Source organism: Nomascus leucogenys, chromosome 1a (assembly GCF_006542625.1).
Source record: "Nomascus leucogenys isolate Asia chromosome 1a, Asia_NLE_v1, whole genome shotgun sequence".
Taxonomy (NCBI): domain Eukaryota; kingdom Metazoa; phylum Chordata; class Mammalia; order Primates; family Hylobatidae; genus Nomascus; species Nomascus leucogenys.
The window spans coordinates 39,272,783-39,289,484 of NC_044381.1; the positions used below are offsets into that span (position 1 = coordinate 39,272,783).

The 16,702-nt window shown below is 43.8% G+C and overlaps 1 protein-coding gene across 8 annotated transcripts in view; it reads right to left on the reverse strand.

Annotated features, from left to right (window-relative positions):
• AOPEP (aminopeptidase O (putative)) overlaps positions 1-16,702 on the reverse strand; it is a 361,345-nt gene that overhangs the window by 80,832 nt on the left and 263,811 nt on the right. For all 8 annotated transcript variants that reach the window (XR_004027058.1, XR_004027063.1, XR_004027075.1 and 5 more), the window contains exons 12-13: positions 1,872-1,934; positions 1,474-1,548 (exon numbers count right to left, since the gene is read on the reverse strand). Coding sequence is in view for 4 of the 8 variants with exons in the window: in XM_030800182.1 (XP_030656042.1) it covers positions 1,474-1,548; positions 1,872-1,934 (138 nt within the window). In the remaining 4 variants the exon portion in view is untranslated. The remainder of the gene's footprint in view (positions 1-1,473; positions 1,549-1,871; positions 1,935-16,702) is intronic.

The following is a 16,702-nucleotide window of genomic DNA, read 5'->3' on the forward strand; positions in this document are numbered from 1 at the left end:
TAAAACCCCGTCTCTACTAAAAATACAAAAATTAGCCGGGCGTGGTGCCACATGCCTGTAGTCCCAGCTACTCCGGAGGCTGAGGCAGGAGAATAGCATGAACCTGGGAGGCCAAGGCTGCAACGAGCCGAGATCTCGCCACTGCAATCCAGCCTGGGTGACAGAGCAAGACTCCGTTTCAAAAAAAAATTAACAGCTACGACACATTTTTAAAAAAAATCAAGCAAGCCATAATTCTTTTCCTTCTTTGGGTATTTTATGATCTCATTCATCACCTCACAAACATTTAAAAAAACACCTAAACCATTAAACACAACTTAGCATACCATGCTGAGGTATGGTCAGAAAACTCAAGTCTGTTCCAAAAGACAACTTTTTCTGTTATTCTTCAACTGAAGTGACATATATAACCCTCTGTGGAAAAAGAAAAGGGCTGGGGTCCCCCTTTTCACGCACACTGAAAGTCCAGCTACAAACAACTATATTTGCAGGCTGGTTCCTTTTCCAGCTCTCTCAGAAGCTGCCCTCTGGTATCCTGAAGTGCACTCTGCAGCTCTGGGATCACCTTTATTCTGATGTGCTTTGTGCACATTCTCGGACGCTGCAATGCCCATACTAAGGCAACACAGCACAGAAATTGGCAGCAATACTATCAGCAAGAATTTGGCTTCATAATCAAGAGTGATTCATCATACATTCTAGCAGCAGAAAAACACACCGCTATTTTAATCCCTTGCTGGTATCAAGAATCAAAAAACAGTGAGATGTAATTAAGTAAAAGCAACAAAAAAATCCTATCTGCTGTAATATTTGTCAAAAAATTATTCACTTTTATGAGTTTTCTGCAAGTCACTTAGAAAACAACGGGCTACTTACCTTATTTCATGATATTTATTACAATGACAAGTCAAGTTTTAATACAAAATCAGAAGACAGGCAGTCCAAACTTCTGCAAAGTAACATACTGAAATTCTAAACTTAGGCAAACAAATTTCTCATTTACTTTAAATAAAATTCCTCCTAGTGTTTTAAAAGTAATCCACTTCTTTCTTCTCCTCTCTCCATTTCTTAGATGACTCCAATTTAAAGTCTAGGTGAGAGAAAGTACAGCACGGAAACCTAATACCGTGGGCGATTTATTCAGAACACTTTTCATTTTTCAGAGGTACCTTAACACTGAGATAATAAACACTGCTAATCTAAAATAATAATGGAACCCACTTAAGTCCTATTGCTGTATTTAATGAGCATGAAACAAATCTCACGGGTTACTCTCTCCTTGTGAGACTATGTAAATGATCATTAGCCTTATCGACCACTATTTCTATAGAATTTCCCCATATATTAAATCTATGGTTTATTATAACAAAAACTTTTTAAATTAAACGCTACTCTATTGTCATGACCAGGTCCTCACGGGGCAGAAGCGGATTTACCGAGACCTGCACCGAGTACCGTCTCGGGAACCCCTACCTTTTCAAACACCTCTTCCTTCTCCCTGCGCTTCCGTTTTCGGGGTCTCCGGTTCACTCGAATCCATTTCGTGACCTGAGGTTCAAAAACCACAGCATTTCAAACAAGGCGACGGGGTCCTGACGGCCGCCTCCCAGCGCGAGAAAGCAGAGACCCCCGGCCTCGCGACCTGGTCTTCCCGGCACCTTGGGAGGCTACCCGCGCCCGCCCGCGGAACTCGCCGGGCGCCTCAGCGCCAGCGGCCGCGACCTTCGTTCCCGGCCGCTCCCCGCGCCGGAGCCGGAGCCCGGCGGGTAGTCCCCGCGCCCGCGCGCCGCAGCCCAGAGCCAGGGCCTCTCGCCAGCCGCGGTCTCGCGTCGGCGCCACCGGGGCGCAGGGACCGCGCCGCCCGCACTCACCTCGGCGCGCACTTGCCGCGCGAGCCTGCACTCCGCCCCGGCGCGGCGCTCCCTCTGCAGCGGCTGCGGGGGAAGAGGACACAGTCAAGTTTACCGCGGGAGCGGTCCCGGCCTCCCTGCCCTGCGCCCGCTAACTCGGCGTGCCCACCCCGTACCTCGCCCGCGGCCGGGGAGGACGCAGCGGGGGCGCCGGAGCCCGCGCCTTGCGCCCGCCCGGGGGCCGCATCACCTCAGGCGCGGCGCGGGCGGCGGGCGCGGGGCCTGGACGGCGGGCGGGCGCCGAGCGGGGGCGGGGCCTGCCTTAAAGGTATAGCGGCCGCACCGCCTCCCGCAGGTCTCCCGCCCGCTGGCCCGCCCGCGCCTGCATTGTATTGTTCTCCCCACGAACGGCGTGCTCCCGCTCCCGGGCTCCGGCCGCCCCGCGTCCCCGCGCACCTTGCCCCCGCCACGCCTCCCCGGGCTCCGGCCGCCCCGCGCCCCCGCGCACCTTGCCGCCGCCACCCCTCCCCCGGCTCCGCGCCCTGCGAGCGGCTTCCCGGCAGCGAGAGGGGCCCGGGCCGCCCGCCGCAGGCTGGAGGGAGCGGTGGCGGGGAAGGAACCTCTCCCGTGGCTAGCCTAGCGCGCTCCTGGGGTCGGAAACCTGGTCCCGGTGGCTTTCGCTGAGGGAAAGTAACTTTCCTAGTGGAGTTTTCTCCGGGACAGGGTTCTACGCCGTCGAGTAGAAGTTTCCCAGTGGCCCCTCGGGCCTCCGGGCAGCGGCAGGTGACCTCCCGGGGGGCGAGGCCAGGGCGCAGAGAAACCCAGCCCCGCGCTCCCGCCAGTGTGGACCCGTAGCCCTCAGACTGCCGTGGACCTCCAGAACCACTGGGTAGAATTTAAAAAGAAGGGGTCAATCTGTTTTCATAATTAGGGAGAAAGTTTACACTTCGTTTATAAAAATGTGCGATACCCCAAGATTTTCCTCCACCCGCCAAAGGCCTCATCCGCATCAGCAGTTGCTGGAACCCGCCTGCGGGTGAGGGCGGGCCGGGGCGGAGAGTCGGGTTGTCCTGTTGCTTGCTGGGTCTTGACCATCCCTTTAACTTTATCATATTTCTTTAAAGAAAATCTGTCTTGCCCTCTCTTTATTGCTACTCCATCCTTCTTTCAAGATCAAAAGGTTTAAGATCAAAGCCAAGATCAAACTCACTAAATAGCAGCAACTTTGCCACGGAGTATTTTTACACAGAGGAGCTTAATGGAGACATCAGGACTTTATCCCTTCATTCCATATTCATAACTGGACTACTTAAAATTACACGGATGATGCATGTCTATTTCCTAAAACAAACAACAAGTCTGCTCAAATGAAGGATTCTTACTTTGTGTTTCCAGGAATACAAAAGAGTTGAAATCTAGAGAGCAATATAAATAGACGTGTTAATCATTTTGTGTCATTATTACAATAGCTAAGTGCTACGAAATGTGTGCTCATTTGCTAGAGATTTTTCAATGTGTTATTATATCTTTTAGTATAGACTGTACAGCCATCATATACAATTTTTTACTGTAAAGGAAATATATATAAATAGTTAATGGTTTGGAAATCTTGCACATAGGCAGGTAAATAATTATAAATGGTGAAGTGGATTACTCAGAGCTGCTTAATTTTAAAGGGAAAGAGAACTTTGAACTCTTCAACCTTCTACGCTGCTAATAGCAGTTCCACCATCAATAGAAATCTATCTTGGCAGGCACTTCCTTTTACCCACTAGAATTTTTTTCCTTGGGAGTTCACGATCCCCAGAAACTCTGATATGAGCCATTCAATATTGACGTACTAAAACAGTGTTCTGCTTAAATACAATTTTTCAACATACAGTCTTGGAAGAAACAAAATCCAAAATAAATTCCAATAGTCCGGTAACAGGAATAAAGACAACTATTGCAAATTAAATCTTACAGACTTACATGAAAGCTGTTGTTAACAGCTGGGTACTAGTTACTTGAAAAGCTTTTTCCCCTTGCAATTTTTAACTGGTTGCAGTCACACACACACACACACACACACACACACACACACGCATTCTTAATGTTATAAATCCCATTGAACCACTGGAAAGATCTTAGAAACTGAGACCTGGAAACCCTGTCTTGCTCTGCTACTGATACAGTCTCCTTTCTTCCTAGCACCCAGATCATGGATAACCTAACGGTTTCCGGCATGAGCTGAACAAAGGAAACAGCCTACTGTCACTCTGCTCTTCTAGGATTTTGCTAAGAAGGAAGCAAAAGCTGTGACCCATCCTAATTGCCTCTTGTCTCCTTGTTTGTCCTTTGTTCCCCAACTCTCCTCCCAATTGCCATCCCAGAATCCATCCTCCACAGAGAAGCTAGAATGGTACGTCCAAAGGTAATTCAAATGATACCACTTTGCTTCACTGAGAATGCTTTTCCATCTCTTCTTTGCCTGGCTAGCCCACTTATCCTCTAGTTCTGGGTTTAAGCAGCGCTTTTGCAGAAAGGTCTTTCCTTACTCCCCAGTCCAAATTATGTCACTCCACTATACTTTCTAATAACATTCTGTTTATTTCCTTTAGAGTGATTCTTAGAGCAGTTTTAAGTTTATAGAAAAACTGAGCAGAAAGCAGAGTTCCCATATTTGTACCCACTCACCAGCTTCCCCATTATTAACATATTGCATTAGTATATTTATTATAACTGAGGAACCAATATTGATACATTATTCACTAAAGTCAAATTTACATTAGGGCTCACTCTGTGATGTGCCGTTATTATAGCTCTTTTAAAAATGTACTGAACGTCTCTCTCCCCAGCTGGATTTTATGCCCCCAGAAGAAAGAGATCCTGTCTCTTTTGTTCTTGATTTTTGTTCAGTCCACCAGAAACATTGCCTGGCACATACTAGAAATTGAATAAATATGTTACATAGTGAATGGAAGGATAAAGGAACAAATGAAGGACACCTAAAATTTCAAGGGGGAGAAGTCTTAAAATGAAGATCTTTCTAATTAACTCCTGTTTGTTTCACAACTGAAATGCTTCATTTGTAAAGAACCTAGAATTTTACATTTTTACAAAAGGGAGACCATGGGATATTAGTTATATTGCCCATATAACTTTATAAACAGGCTGTGCACAGTGGCTCACACCTGTAATCCTCGCACTTTGGGAGGCCAGGGTGGGAGGATCTCTCGAGCCTAAGAGTTCAACACCAGCCTGGGCAACATAGCAAGACCCCTGTCTCTACAAAAAAAAAAAAAAATTAGCCAGGCATGGTGGTGTTAGCCTGCGGTACCAGCTTTCTGGGAGGGTGAGGTGGGAGGATCACTTGAGCCCGGGAGGCAGAGGCTACAGTGAGCCATGATGGCATCACTGCACTCCAGCCTGGGCAACAGAGTGAGATTCTGCCTCAAAAAAATATTAATAAGTAAATAACAATAAATTTTAAAAAATTGAAATGAGAAATGTTCCTAATTCTCTCACATATGAATCACTAAAATTATATTCCAGAATGGTGCTACAAGCTGAATTTAATCTAGAATGAAAGATTTACATATTGCATGACACTGAAAAAATACTTTTTTATTGTGTTCAATCCAACCTGAACACATTTCTCCTGTTGTCTACCGGAATCTCCCCTTCTTCACAGGCTGATGCCAATGAAGGTAGGGTGTAGAGAAACTGGAAGACCACTTTTTTAAAAACTGGAATTCTATAGTGGGGGACGGGTATTCTAATTACTGTCTTTGAGAATGTAGTAGAAGCACTTTAAAGCTGTCTCTTAAAACAGATGTTTTCTATCTGAATTGTATCTTTAAAAATGCTTCATCCAGTAGATACGCATGTTTTGAAAGGAAGTTGTTCTAAGAAACTTTTTTTGTCAAAGCAGTTCATAATAGCTGAAGACAATGTCCAAGGCTGAGGAAAATACCATTGCTTTAAAATTATTTAAACTCGTGATTGATTGGAGATTACTTTTGGAGGGAAAGCCTTTTTCAGTTTTCTTCCTTTTCTTAGACAAAGAAGAAATTTCTCCTATCACTGGAAAAATACAGTGATACCAACTTCACATTGTTACGGGTGTGTTTTCTCTTCCTGCTTCTACTTCATGGAAGAGGCACAGGACAGAGGAAGGAGGAGGAGCCAGCCTTCCTAGGCACCAGGAAGGCCACAGGGCAAGCAAGGGGCTCTTCAGTGTTCCCAAACAGCCGCAGATGGCGAATTACGTTCCCTCAGGCACAGCAGAGGGAAAACTATCCACTAAAAGAAACCGAAAGATCTTTGAATACCAAACAAGGTCAAGAGTTCCAGAAGCTTCCACTGGTTTCAGAAGTGTTCTATTGCCAACATACGTTCAGGGTGAATTTAAAAGTAGGAATCTACACATGTCTAGAAATAAAATCAAGGTTGGATTAAGTTTCAAAAATAACAAAGAGGAATTAGGAGCAAAGTTATCAAATATTTATATCTTTAAATTTGGTTTATTTTATTTTGAGACAATGTCTTGCTCTTGTCACCCAGGCTGGAGTGCAATGGTGCAATCTCAGCTCACTGCAACCTCCACCTCCCAGGCTCAAGCGATTCTCCTGCCTCGGCCTCCCGAGTAGCTGGGATTACAGGTGCCTGCCAACACACCCAGCTAATTTTTGTACTTTTAAGTAGAGACAGGGTTTCACCATGTTGGCCAGGCTGGTCTCGAACTTCTGATCTCAGGTGATCCACCCACCTCAGCCTCCCAAAGTGCTAAGATTACAGACGTGAGCCACCATGCCTGGCTGTCTATTATTTTTAAATGTAACATCCTTTATGTAATATTTTTGGATGATTTTAGAAAAATTATAAATTAATCCAAAAATATAAAAGATGTTACATAAAGGATGTTTAGAGGGTTGTTTATTCCATTAGATAGTAATTTTCTATGAAGAGCCACAGGACAGTCTTCTCCCTTCAGCATCAGGAATAGTTGGACTTGATCAGCTGGTTTGTTTTTACCTGTTATTTGTATTATTTGTATTTGCCCATTTTGTCTCTGTCTTAAATAAACACCTAGTTGTTGTTGTCATTGTTTTTTTTTTTAGGAGGATTTTGGCCCTGCCAAATGGACCTCTTAGTGGAAGTCCTTACAAAGCATAATTTTCAAAAAATGAAGTCAGTTTCATGCTTGGTGTAGTGGATTGCTGAGGCTATGGTTCTGCAGTGAACCAGCTAACAGACCTTCTTTTTCTCAGTAACCATAACCTGAGCTCACTGCTGCTAAGAACGTTTACAGAGATCAACTGAGGGAACATGTACAATGCTTGGTTCTTCCATTTCTTGACCCCCTCTGAGAATCTAATGAAGGCTGGTACTATCAGCTCCTTAGAAAAAAAAATACACCTACAGCACACACACACACACACACACACACACACACACACACACCAATTGTCAGGAGGTTCACAGATTCTTCTGTACCTAAACTTGTCTGGATACTCTAAAATCCCTTCTTGGAATAAGCCAGACCACTTTTAAAGCTGGCCCTGGACTTGGTCTTATGGGCACTCTGTGAAAGTCCTGTTATCGCATTAAGTTCTGGTAAGAAGCCATCAACCTTTATTGAGGTGCATTATAAGAAACAGCCCCATAAAATCCATCACAATGTTTACCGGAAGGATGGATTTAGAGGGTTGTTTATTCCATTAGATAGTAATTTTCTGTGAGGAGCCACAGGACAATCTTCTTCCTGGTATCAGCATCAGGAGTAGTCGGACTTAGGCAGCTTGTTTGTTTTTACCTCTTGAATATTGCAATTTATCCCTTTTCCTTCTAGAAAGCTTGGAGCTCTGTGACCCTGTTTAACCAGGCATAGGAACTACAGGGTGTATATATTATGTGCTAATTTAATTCCTGGCCCCATCCTTTTTTTCTACCATTATTTTCATGTTGCTTCATTTTTCTTGTTTTATTTCTATCATGTTATATTTACCTGTTTTGGAAGCTGTCTTCACTCCATTTTGGACAGGGAAGAGTATGACTCAATAAAGTATTCTGGATTTTTTTGTTTTTTTAATTTCCTTTTTTTCTTTGGATGGGAGAAGGAAGGATCTGAGAAAATCTCATGGTTCTAATATTTGTCTCCATTAACAACGTTTAGAAGTAAAGTACAGGAGTTAAGGATGTATGACTGTTCTTAACTTATAACTCTACTTATAAAATTCTATGAAAAGAACTGTCAAAATATATAATACTATACAGACATCATCAAATGAACATAATACTATACAAGACTATTACAAAAACGCTAGCCAACCAAATATTTTACCTCTTGGTATCAAAACCGGAAGAAAGGGGCTTAGATTATGGAAAGAATAATGTAAGTTGAACATATGGACAGGTTATTCACATAAAAGACATATTAAATGCCTACTATGAAACACAGCACTACATTTCATGAATGCAAAGATGAGTAAGATGTTGTCCCTGTCCTCAGGAAACTCCTGTGACAACGCAGTAATACAGCAAGGTATAAGGAGCACACAGCCGGCTTGCCTAGTAGCTGTGTGGCCCCTTTAAGCCTCCTTCCTCATAAAGTTCTGATCAAATGACATGTAATTTGCTTAGAACAAGAAGCAGTTGTTATTTATCAACTTCTAAATGACTAGAATTAAGAAGCAATACAACATTACTAGAAGCTGGAGGGAAGTGACTTTAAGACAAAAAATGTATTGAAGCACCCCTACCAGAGAGCACAGGACCTTAGACTGCTAGAGAGAATAAGAGTGGCAATTACCTACAGAACTGAATGAAGGCTTTACAAAAGTGCTTCCATATACAGACTGTTCTGCTCGTTCCTCACACAGTCTCATCTGAAAGATGGAAAAACTGAGTCTCAGGGGATTTCATATCGCTTGGCCCCTAGGTCTCCTGGTTGGAAATGGAATACTCTTTCTACTCCAGCGTGAGTACTTACGGAACATCTAGTGTGGCTGTCTCACTTTAACATATTTGTTCATTATATGGATTAGATCAACCCCAGATGACAACACAGGCTGGAAAATATAATTCCATACCATAAAAGTCTACTGAAAAATACATTCTGAAAAGCAGACATTATTATATTCCCTTCAATGCCTGTTACGATTGCAGTTATTTACAGGGCTTGATATCCATGGACATTATAACCTTAAAAAGTTTTCAGCTGTGTGTGGTGGCTCATGCCTGTAATGCTAGCACTTTGGGAGGCTGAGGTGGGAGGATCACTTGAGGCCAGGAGTTCAAGACCAGCCTGGGCAACATAGTGAGATCCCGTCTCTACAAAAAATGAAAATAAAAAATTAGCTGGGCACGCTGGCGTGTGCCTCTAGTCCCAGGTACTCAGGAGGCTGAGGCAGAAGTATCGCTTGAGCCCTGGAGTTTGAGGCTCCAGTGAGCCACTGTTGTGCCACCGCACTCCAGCCTGGGTAATACAGCAAGACTGTCTCAAAAAAAAAAAAAAAATTTCACAGGTGAAATATAAAATGATGTAAAGGTGGCTTTAGATCAGTGGTTTCTACTCTCGAGTGCTTATTAGAGTCACCAGAAGGTGTTTTACAAATCTCAGTGCCCAGGTGACCACTTAGGTTCACATCTCTGAGAATGGGACCCAGACATCAGTCATTTCTAAAGCCCCTCCACCCCTCAGGATTCCAATGTACAGGTAGCATTGAGAACCACTGCCTTAGATAATTTTAATGATGCCCCATCTCAAATAGGTTACTATGAAAAAAATTCCAGATGCTTGGGAGACATCTAAATTTCAAAGTCACTGCTGCAGATGATAGCCACTCACTATGCTTTACTACAGTAAGTCCAATTTGGCAGATGGCAGACACAGTGTTGGGCACGATGGGCTGGTGGTCCAAACCAGGAGTCACTTCCTGCAGCTTACACCAAGGGATAAAATTTTGGGCAAGATGAGTTAAGCAAACACACAAAAAGAACTAAAAAGAAGTGGAAGATTTCAACATTCTACCCAGAAGGGAGGCAACAATGGGCAGATATCTGACTTTTTTTTCTAAAGCTAATACAATTCTGGGTCCTTAGCGAAAAGTGCATACATCCTTATCTTTAGGAACCCAATCTTAATGCTGACCTGCAATACTGTAAACATGAAGGTGGTATTTCCAACTCATGATCTGTAGATGATGTTTTAATTATGCTGATGGCTGCCATCCATTCCCTTGAAATGAACATTTGCATTTGGAAGATTGCTGGCTAGAATTAGGGGACAGTGTGCACCAATGGAAAAGACCCTTTGCTGTGTGCAAAAGGTATTGTTCCATTCAGGAAGCAACCCATGCTAACTTCCTCGAGTCTTGAGCACTATGCTCTAACCACATGGGCTCTATTGTTTAGAAAACACATGCACACATACATTGCTGCTATAGGAAAATTATTCTGGCAAAATGCCTTACAAAAAGGGATTAGTTACTATTGAAAAACACAAAAATATCAGATGTTGAAATTTCACCAGCTTGAAAAGCAAATAACCATGTCTAGGCACTTTCCCGTTACTTCCTAAGATAGAGCAGGTGTGGTATTTGGAAGTGTGGGCACATGGACATATGGATGCTCCACAGTGCCTTTGAAGGAGGGGACATGATGGGAGTCTGTGGCCCTGGCATGTCGAGTTTTAAAAAGCTTGGCACTCAGACTGGGTGGCTTGTTTTATGTCCTCCAAAAGAAAACCAATGAAGTCACAATTTGCAACAAGAGGAATGGGCCTGATTCATCCATCCCTTGATGAAGTAAAATCTCACACACACACACACACACACACACACACACACACACACACACGGAGAGAGAGAAGCAAGTAAAATCCACATGTGGGGGGTGGAGTGGCTGTCCCAAATATAAATAAGATATGAGAGAAAGCTATTTTCCAGAATGTTTGTTCACCAAACATTCAGTGCCATACAAGGAGGTGTTCCAGGAAAACAATGGGAAGGGCCAGAATTAATTGGCTGCTAATCTCTTCACTTTTTGTAGGATGTTTTCTCCAGCGGTGGATGAAATCAGTGTTTAATGCTACACAGGCCGAGCTGTGTCCATATAAGGAAAGCCCAGGCTCACGTCTCTCCGTGAAAAAGGACCTGTCCTCCCCTCCCTGTGTTCTGCTTCCACCCCCTGCATGTGGAGGTGGAGAGTGGGAGCCAGGGAATGTGAACTTGATCCAGCACTGATCAGCCAAGCAGCAAACTCTCATTGTTCTTTAGATACCAAACATAACTTCTTTCTACTAGGGATAAACCCAGCCGTTCTGTACATAACACAGCTTTTGTACTCACCAGTATGATAGTTGGAAAAGGACCACAAAGAACATTAGAGCTTTATTAGACACCTCCTAATATGCAGGATTTAAGAACCTACCCCATTAATTTATATTCAGATTAATATTAGGTATGTTAGAATCTTATTAAATCTATCTTCTAGTAGTTTCTGAATGCTTTTATAATTATGAGTTTCAATTTATTATGTAAATATTATGGCCTGTTTTGCCTTCTATGGGAGCATTTCTTACCATCACTGCCTTGACCTCTGAGTTTCAAGGATACTGGAAATCATGATAAGGGACAACCAAATATGCTGTTGCTGTTTTTACATGTCACCCTGTAAATGTGACTTAACTGTTTCAGTACAATGCCACGGTGTCATGGGAAATCCACAGTTGGGAATTTAGACTAGGCACTCTCTGTCATTGCCACCAAGAAGCTCTGTGGCCTTGGACATGCATGTCACACAACCTCTCTGAGCTATGAAACAGAGATAATGCTGTAGTGAGGATAAAATGAGATGGTGCATATGGCAAAAGGCACAAAATAGACCAGTAAATGCAAATCCCTTCCTCTTTCCCCTCAGAAACAAAAGTCTATCTGGTATTTTGAACCTAAGTAAATTTTCAAAGGTATCAAAATAACTGAGTTGTGACGTCATAATAAAAAGCCTGGCCTGACAAGCACACAGGCTCAATGCCCTTGTACGGAGCCTGCAAAGACACAACACATCTGAGCTACTACAAACAAGTGTGTGTCCCTTCCAATGACAACCAATGGACATGAGAAAGCAAGTTCTGTTTCTCATGTGTCTTATTATAAAGGAGATAATTCCATTTCTGGTCCTGTCTCATTCAAAACAGTAAGCTGACTGTTATTACAAGAATATCACAAAGTTAAATTTGATACTTCTTTTTTTCTTTTTTTGAGATGGAGTTTCACTCTGTTGCCCGGGCTAGAGTGCAGTGGTGTGATCTCAGGTCACTGCACCCTCCACCTCCTCGGTTCAAACGATTCTCCTGCCTCAGCCTCCCGAGTAGCTGGGATTACAGGTGCACACCACCACACCCAGCTAATTTTGTATTTTAGTAGAGACGAGGTTTCACCATGTTGGTCAGGCTGGTCTCGAACTCCTGACCTCAGGTGATCCACCCGCCTCGGCCTCCCAAAGTGCTGGGATTACAGGCATAAGCCACCATGCCCAGCCTGAAATCTGATATTTCTACATTGCTCTCTGAAGATACCACCATGGTCAGGTGCTAGATGCAAAAATAGCTATAATCCTAACCGGAGCTACATGCATTTAAAACCAGTATAATAATTAAGGATGAAGGCTTTTAAGTCAGACAGATTTGGTTTTCAGTTTCTTCATCTATAAAATGGGTATAATAACAATGTTTCTCTTACAGAGTTGTGACTAGGAGAAGTAAATAGCTATTATGTATAATGCACTTAGTATATAGCCTTTTCTGCTCATTCTGGATGTTCTAAATGTAAAATAGGATACTCTAGTCAACTGCAGGCAGGGAGGTGAGGGGAAGGAGGGAAGGGAAGGATTAAGTTAAAAACTACAATTCTATAGAGAGTTAGACAACCTACATATTCTTAGATTTACCCATTTGCAGCTTAATTGACTAGAGGCATTTATGCAAAACCCAGGCAGATGTCTCTCAATTATAAAACCAATGACAGTGACTAGGAAATACAATTTGAGGAGGAATAACCAGAGAGAATTGTAGAGCAACTGCCTTTGCAATAAACAGAATCCAGAAGCGTCTTAAGGAGAAGTGTGTCTCTACCTGGCTGCATGGAATGTGAAAAGTGGCAGCATGCGTGGCTCGGGAGAAGGAGGGAGACACCAGAGAAAAACAAGAGGAAGCACTTGGACAAAAGGCAAGAGACGCTGCCTGACGTGGGAGGCAGCTTCTCCGTCCCAGGGAAACAGACCCCAGGGGTGGAGGGGTTATCTCCAGCCGAAACCCATTATTGCTTGTTGCCCTGGAGTCTGAGTCCCAAATTCTGATGTATTGACCTTGGCCTCCCTTCCATGCATTTTCGTGCCAATAAAGTTGCTGAAATTAAAGAAGAACTGAATTGTGAAGTCTTCTGGCATAAATAATGTCATATTGCGAAGTCAAGGCTAATAACAACCAGGATGCTGGTAACACCCTTACGGAAAACCATCTGATCTACATGTCTCTCAGTGCGGTTTGAAGCTCCCCTCGGCCTACAAAGGAAAATATTTTTAGCATGTAGCACACTTTGTAACAGACATATAAATGCACCAAAAATATAATTTTAGGAAAGCATCTGGGTTTGATCATTTCAACCCCAAATAGGTTCTACTTTCTCAATATAAGAAATACTGCAACATTTTGCTATAAAATATGCAGCGATCACTGTAGCAATTTCTCACACACATTTCATTACTGGTTCTGTTTGTTTTTTTAAAAGCAGCAAATACTTGAATGATTGAGATAAAAAGCAGCATAAAACACAAAGTGCTCTTTCTAGAGCATTGGGCAACAGTGGCTTCCCCTCCTCCAAAAGGCAAACTGGACCCACTGGACTTTTCCCCCAAGGTTATTTAGGCAACAGGCATAAATATTTGATCTCTATGTCTCAAAATTTATCTTAGAAATAATAGTTGTCCCTGTCTAAGGTAAAACTGACCTGCAGTTATTAGGGACCCATAGGAATTTTAAAACTAAAAAGGCCAGCAAACATTTTTTCATCTCCTGATCAAACAGGTTAATCTCTATGAATAATTGATTTCAACTAGAAGCAAATGCCTATTCTTCAGTGGTCAGCCAGCATAAATGCTTTTGTAGATTGATTATTACTCAATTCTCTCAATCATCTCTCAAATAGCAATTTTCCACTGGAAAAGAAATGAACAAAGAGGGTTCCCAGATAGTGTAACTTTGTAAAACACCATACGGGACAAAGCATATTTAAAAAACTCTCCCAACACCAGTCCAAACTAAGGGCAACTTTAAAGTCTGAGGGCAATTCTGCAGGTTCCAAGGACAGAAGGAAAGACACATGAAAGTAAATCCCAACTTTTCTCCTCTCAGACGCGACCAGGTACACCTGCATTGCAGCCCTCAGCAGGGCACCAGACGCAGCCCAGAGCGCCTTCACTCCGGCCAGCTCCCCTTACCCCCAAAGAGGCAGTGAGCCTCAGAGAGGGCAAGTGGCTCGCCCACTGCTACACAGCTTCGAGGTGGTAGAGCTGACTCCAAAGCTGGTATTTAATGGATTCACTGACGTCTTCGTCCACTATAGGACTAGCCTTGCTGAACAAAACTTCATAATAAAGAACTCTGTGAGAAAAACATGGATTTGGATATAACAAACTGACTTTCCTCCTCTACCCAGCCTCCAATCTTGTTCATTAACTTTAAAGTAACACTGCCTTGCATGTTATGCACCAAACTGCTTGGAGCCCACTTACAGTATGACGGTGGTGGCTGTAACTCGACAGGATCAGAAGCAGAAAATACTGGGGTTGTAAAGGTCCAAGCTGGAGGACTGACCTGGAAGAACAGGGTCTTTTGCTGAATGATCGCAATAGACTCCTTACCAAGCACCAGTGAAAAGTAGACAGCTGCCATCCAGAGATGTGTGACAAGAACGCTGGCCTTTTTAAACACATATTGGGATCTGTGCAGTTCAACGATCATTGACAGTTACCCCGACCTGTGATACACTTGTTGGCTGGCCACCACCTTTGTGCTCTCCGGCACTCTCCTGCTCTGGGTCAGCTCCAGGGCGAAAGACAGGGACTCTGGTTAGAAGTGTGCTTGTGAAAGCAAATAAGAGGATATGAAAAATGTACATCAAGATACACTTTTTGTTTAACCATTTACTTTTTCCCATTCGTTTGTTTATTTGGGTGGCCTGGTATTATATAATTTAGTTTCCATCTCAAGTGAGGAATGGCTGTATCTTTCCAAATGCAAAGACCTAAACTAATCTCTATATACAATCACATTCACTCACACCAAAAAATATACCAGCTTTTTGATGCAATGGAGCCCAGTATTTCCTATGCAAAATATTCCATCTAGATACATAGGGCTACCATTTAGAAATATCTAGTGGAAGAGGGGCATGTATACCCATGACACATATTTATGAAAAGCCCTGGAAAGTGAGGTCCACATCCTGCATCTGTGAAAGAATAGGAACAAACAGCTTCAAGAAAAAGAGGAGTCATTAATGAAAAATCATCAATTCTCAGGGCCCTCTGCCATACTCCTTTATTATCTACTCATAGGTCTTCGTAGAAACTAAGGCAAAGATGGGACCCAAATTACAAAATGCTTTAGTCTGATGGGCCGAAGACTCAGAATCCTGTACTCAAGCCATAGCTCTGCCACTAACTAGTGCTGCGAGCTTGGCCAGATACTACACTTCTCCTGGGGCTCCGCTGCCCCGGTAAGAAGATGCACTGCACTCTAAGACTCATCTGTAGCCTGTGATTCTACAGCAAGCTCAAAGTTGCACAATACCAGAAAAAAACTAATATTTAACGATGAAGCAGCAGAGGCCACACAGGAGAAATATCATGCAGGTATTAAATGTATACCTATTTGGTACCACACAATGGCTTCCACAAAAGAGAATGAAAAAAAGCTCTGACTCTAAAAGTAGCCAGGTGCTCCTGATGGCTTTCCTGGTCAGCAGGGTGCTCTGGCTGCAAGAGCTGGGACAAGTCACTGTGAGCATTGTGGAGGGCCACAGTGGGAGCAGCGGCCTGAAAAGCCCTGGGTGCTGATCTTCTATCAGCATGTGCCATGATGCTGTGCAATGTCAAACAGCCAAGGGGTCATGCATGTGTGTGCAGCCATGTGCACAACTCACTCAACTACTGCTTCGCAGGGCTTTACCCTCCAGGTGTGGGAAGAGTGCAATGTCAATATAAAATAATCTGCTTTTGGCCAGGTGTGGCGGCTCATGACTGTAATCCCAGCACTTTGGGGGGCTGAGGCAGGAGGATCACCTGAGGTCAGGAGTTCAAGACCAGCCTGGCCAACAAGGTGAAACCCTGTCCCTACTAAAAATACAAAAAATTAGCCAGGCCCATTGGTGGCGCAGACCTGTAGTCCAAGCTACTTGGGAGGCTAAGGCAGGAGAATCGCTTGAACCCAGCAGGAGGAGGTTGCAGTGAACTGAGATCGCATCACTGCACTCCAGCCTGGGTGACAGTGAAACTCCACCTCAGAAATAAATAGGCCGGGCGCGGTGGCTCATGCCTGTAATCCCAGCACTTTGGGAGGCCGAGGCGGGTGGATCACGAGGTCAGGAGACCAAGACCATCCTGGCTAACATGGTGAAACCCCGTCTCTACTAAAAAAATACCAAAAATTAGCCGGGCATGGTGGCGGGTGACTGTAGTCCCAGCTACTCGGGAGGCTGAGGCAGGAGAATGGTGTGAACCCGGGAGGCGGAGCTTGCATTGAGCCGAGATCGTGCCACTGCACTCCAGCCTGGGCGACAGAGCCAGACTCCATCCCAAAAAAATAAATA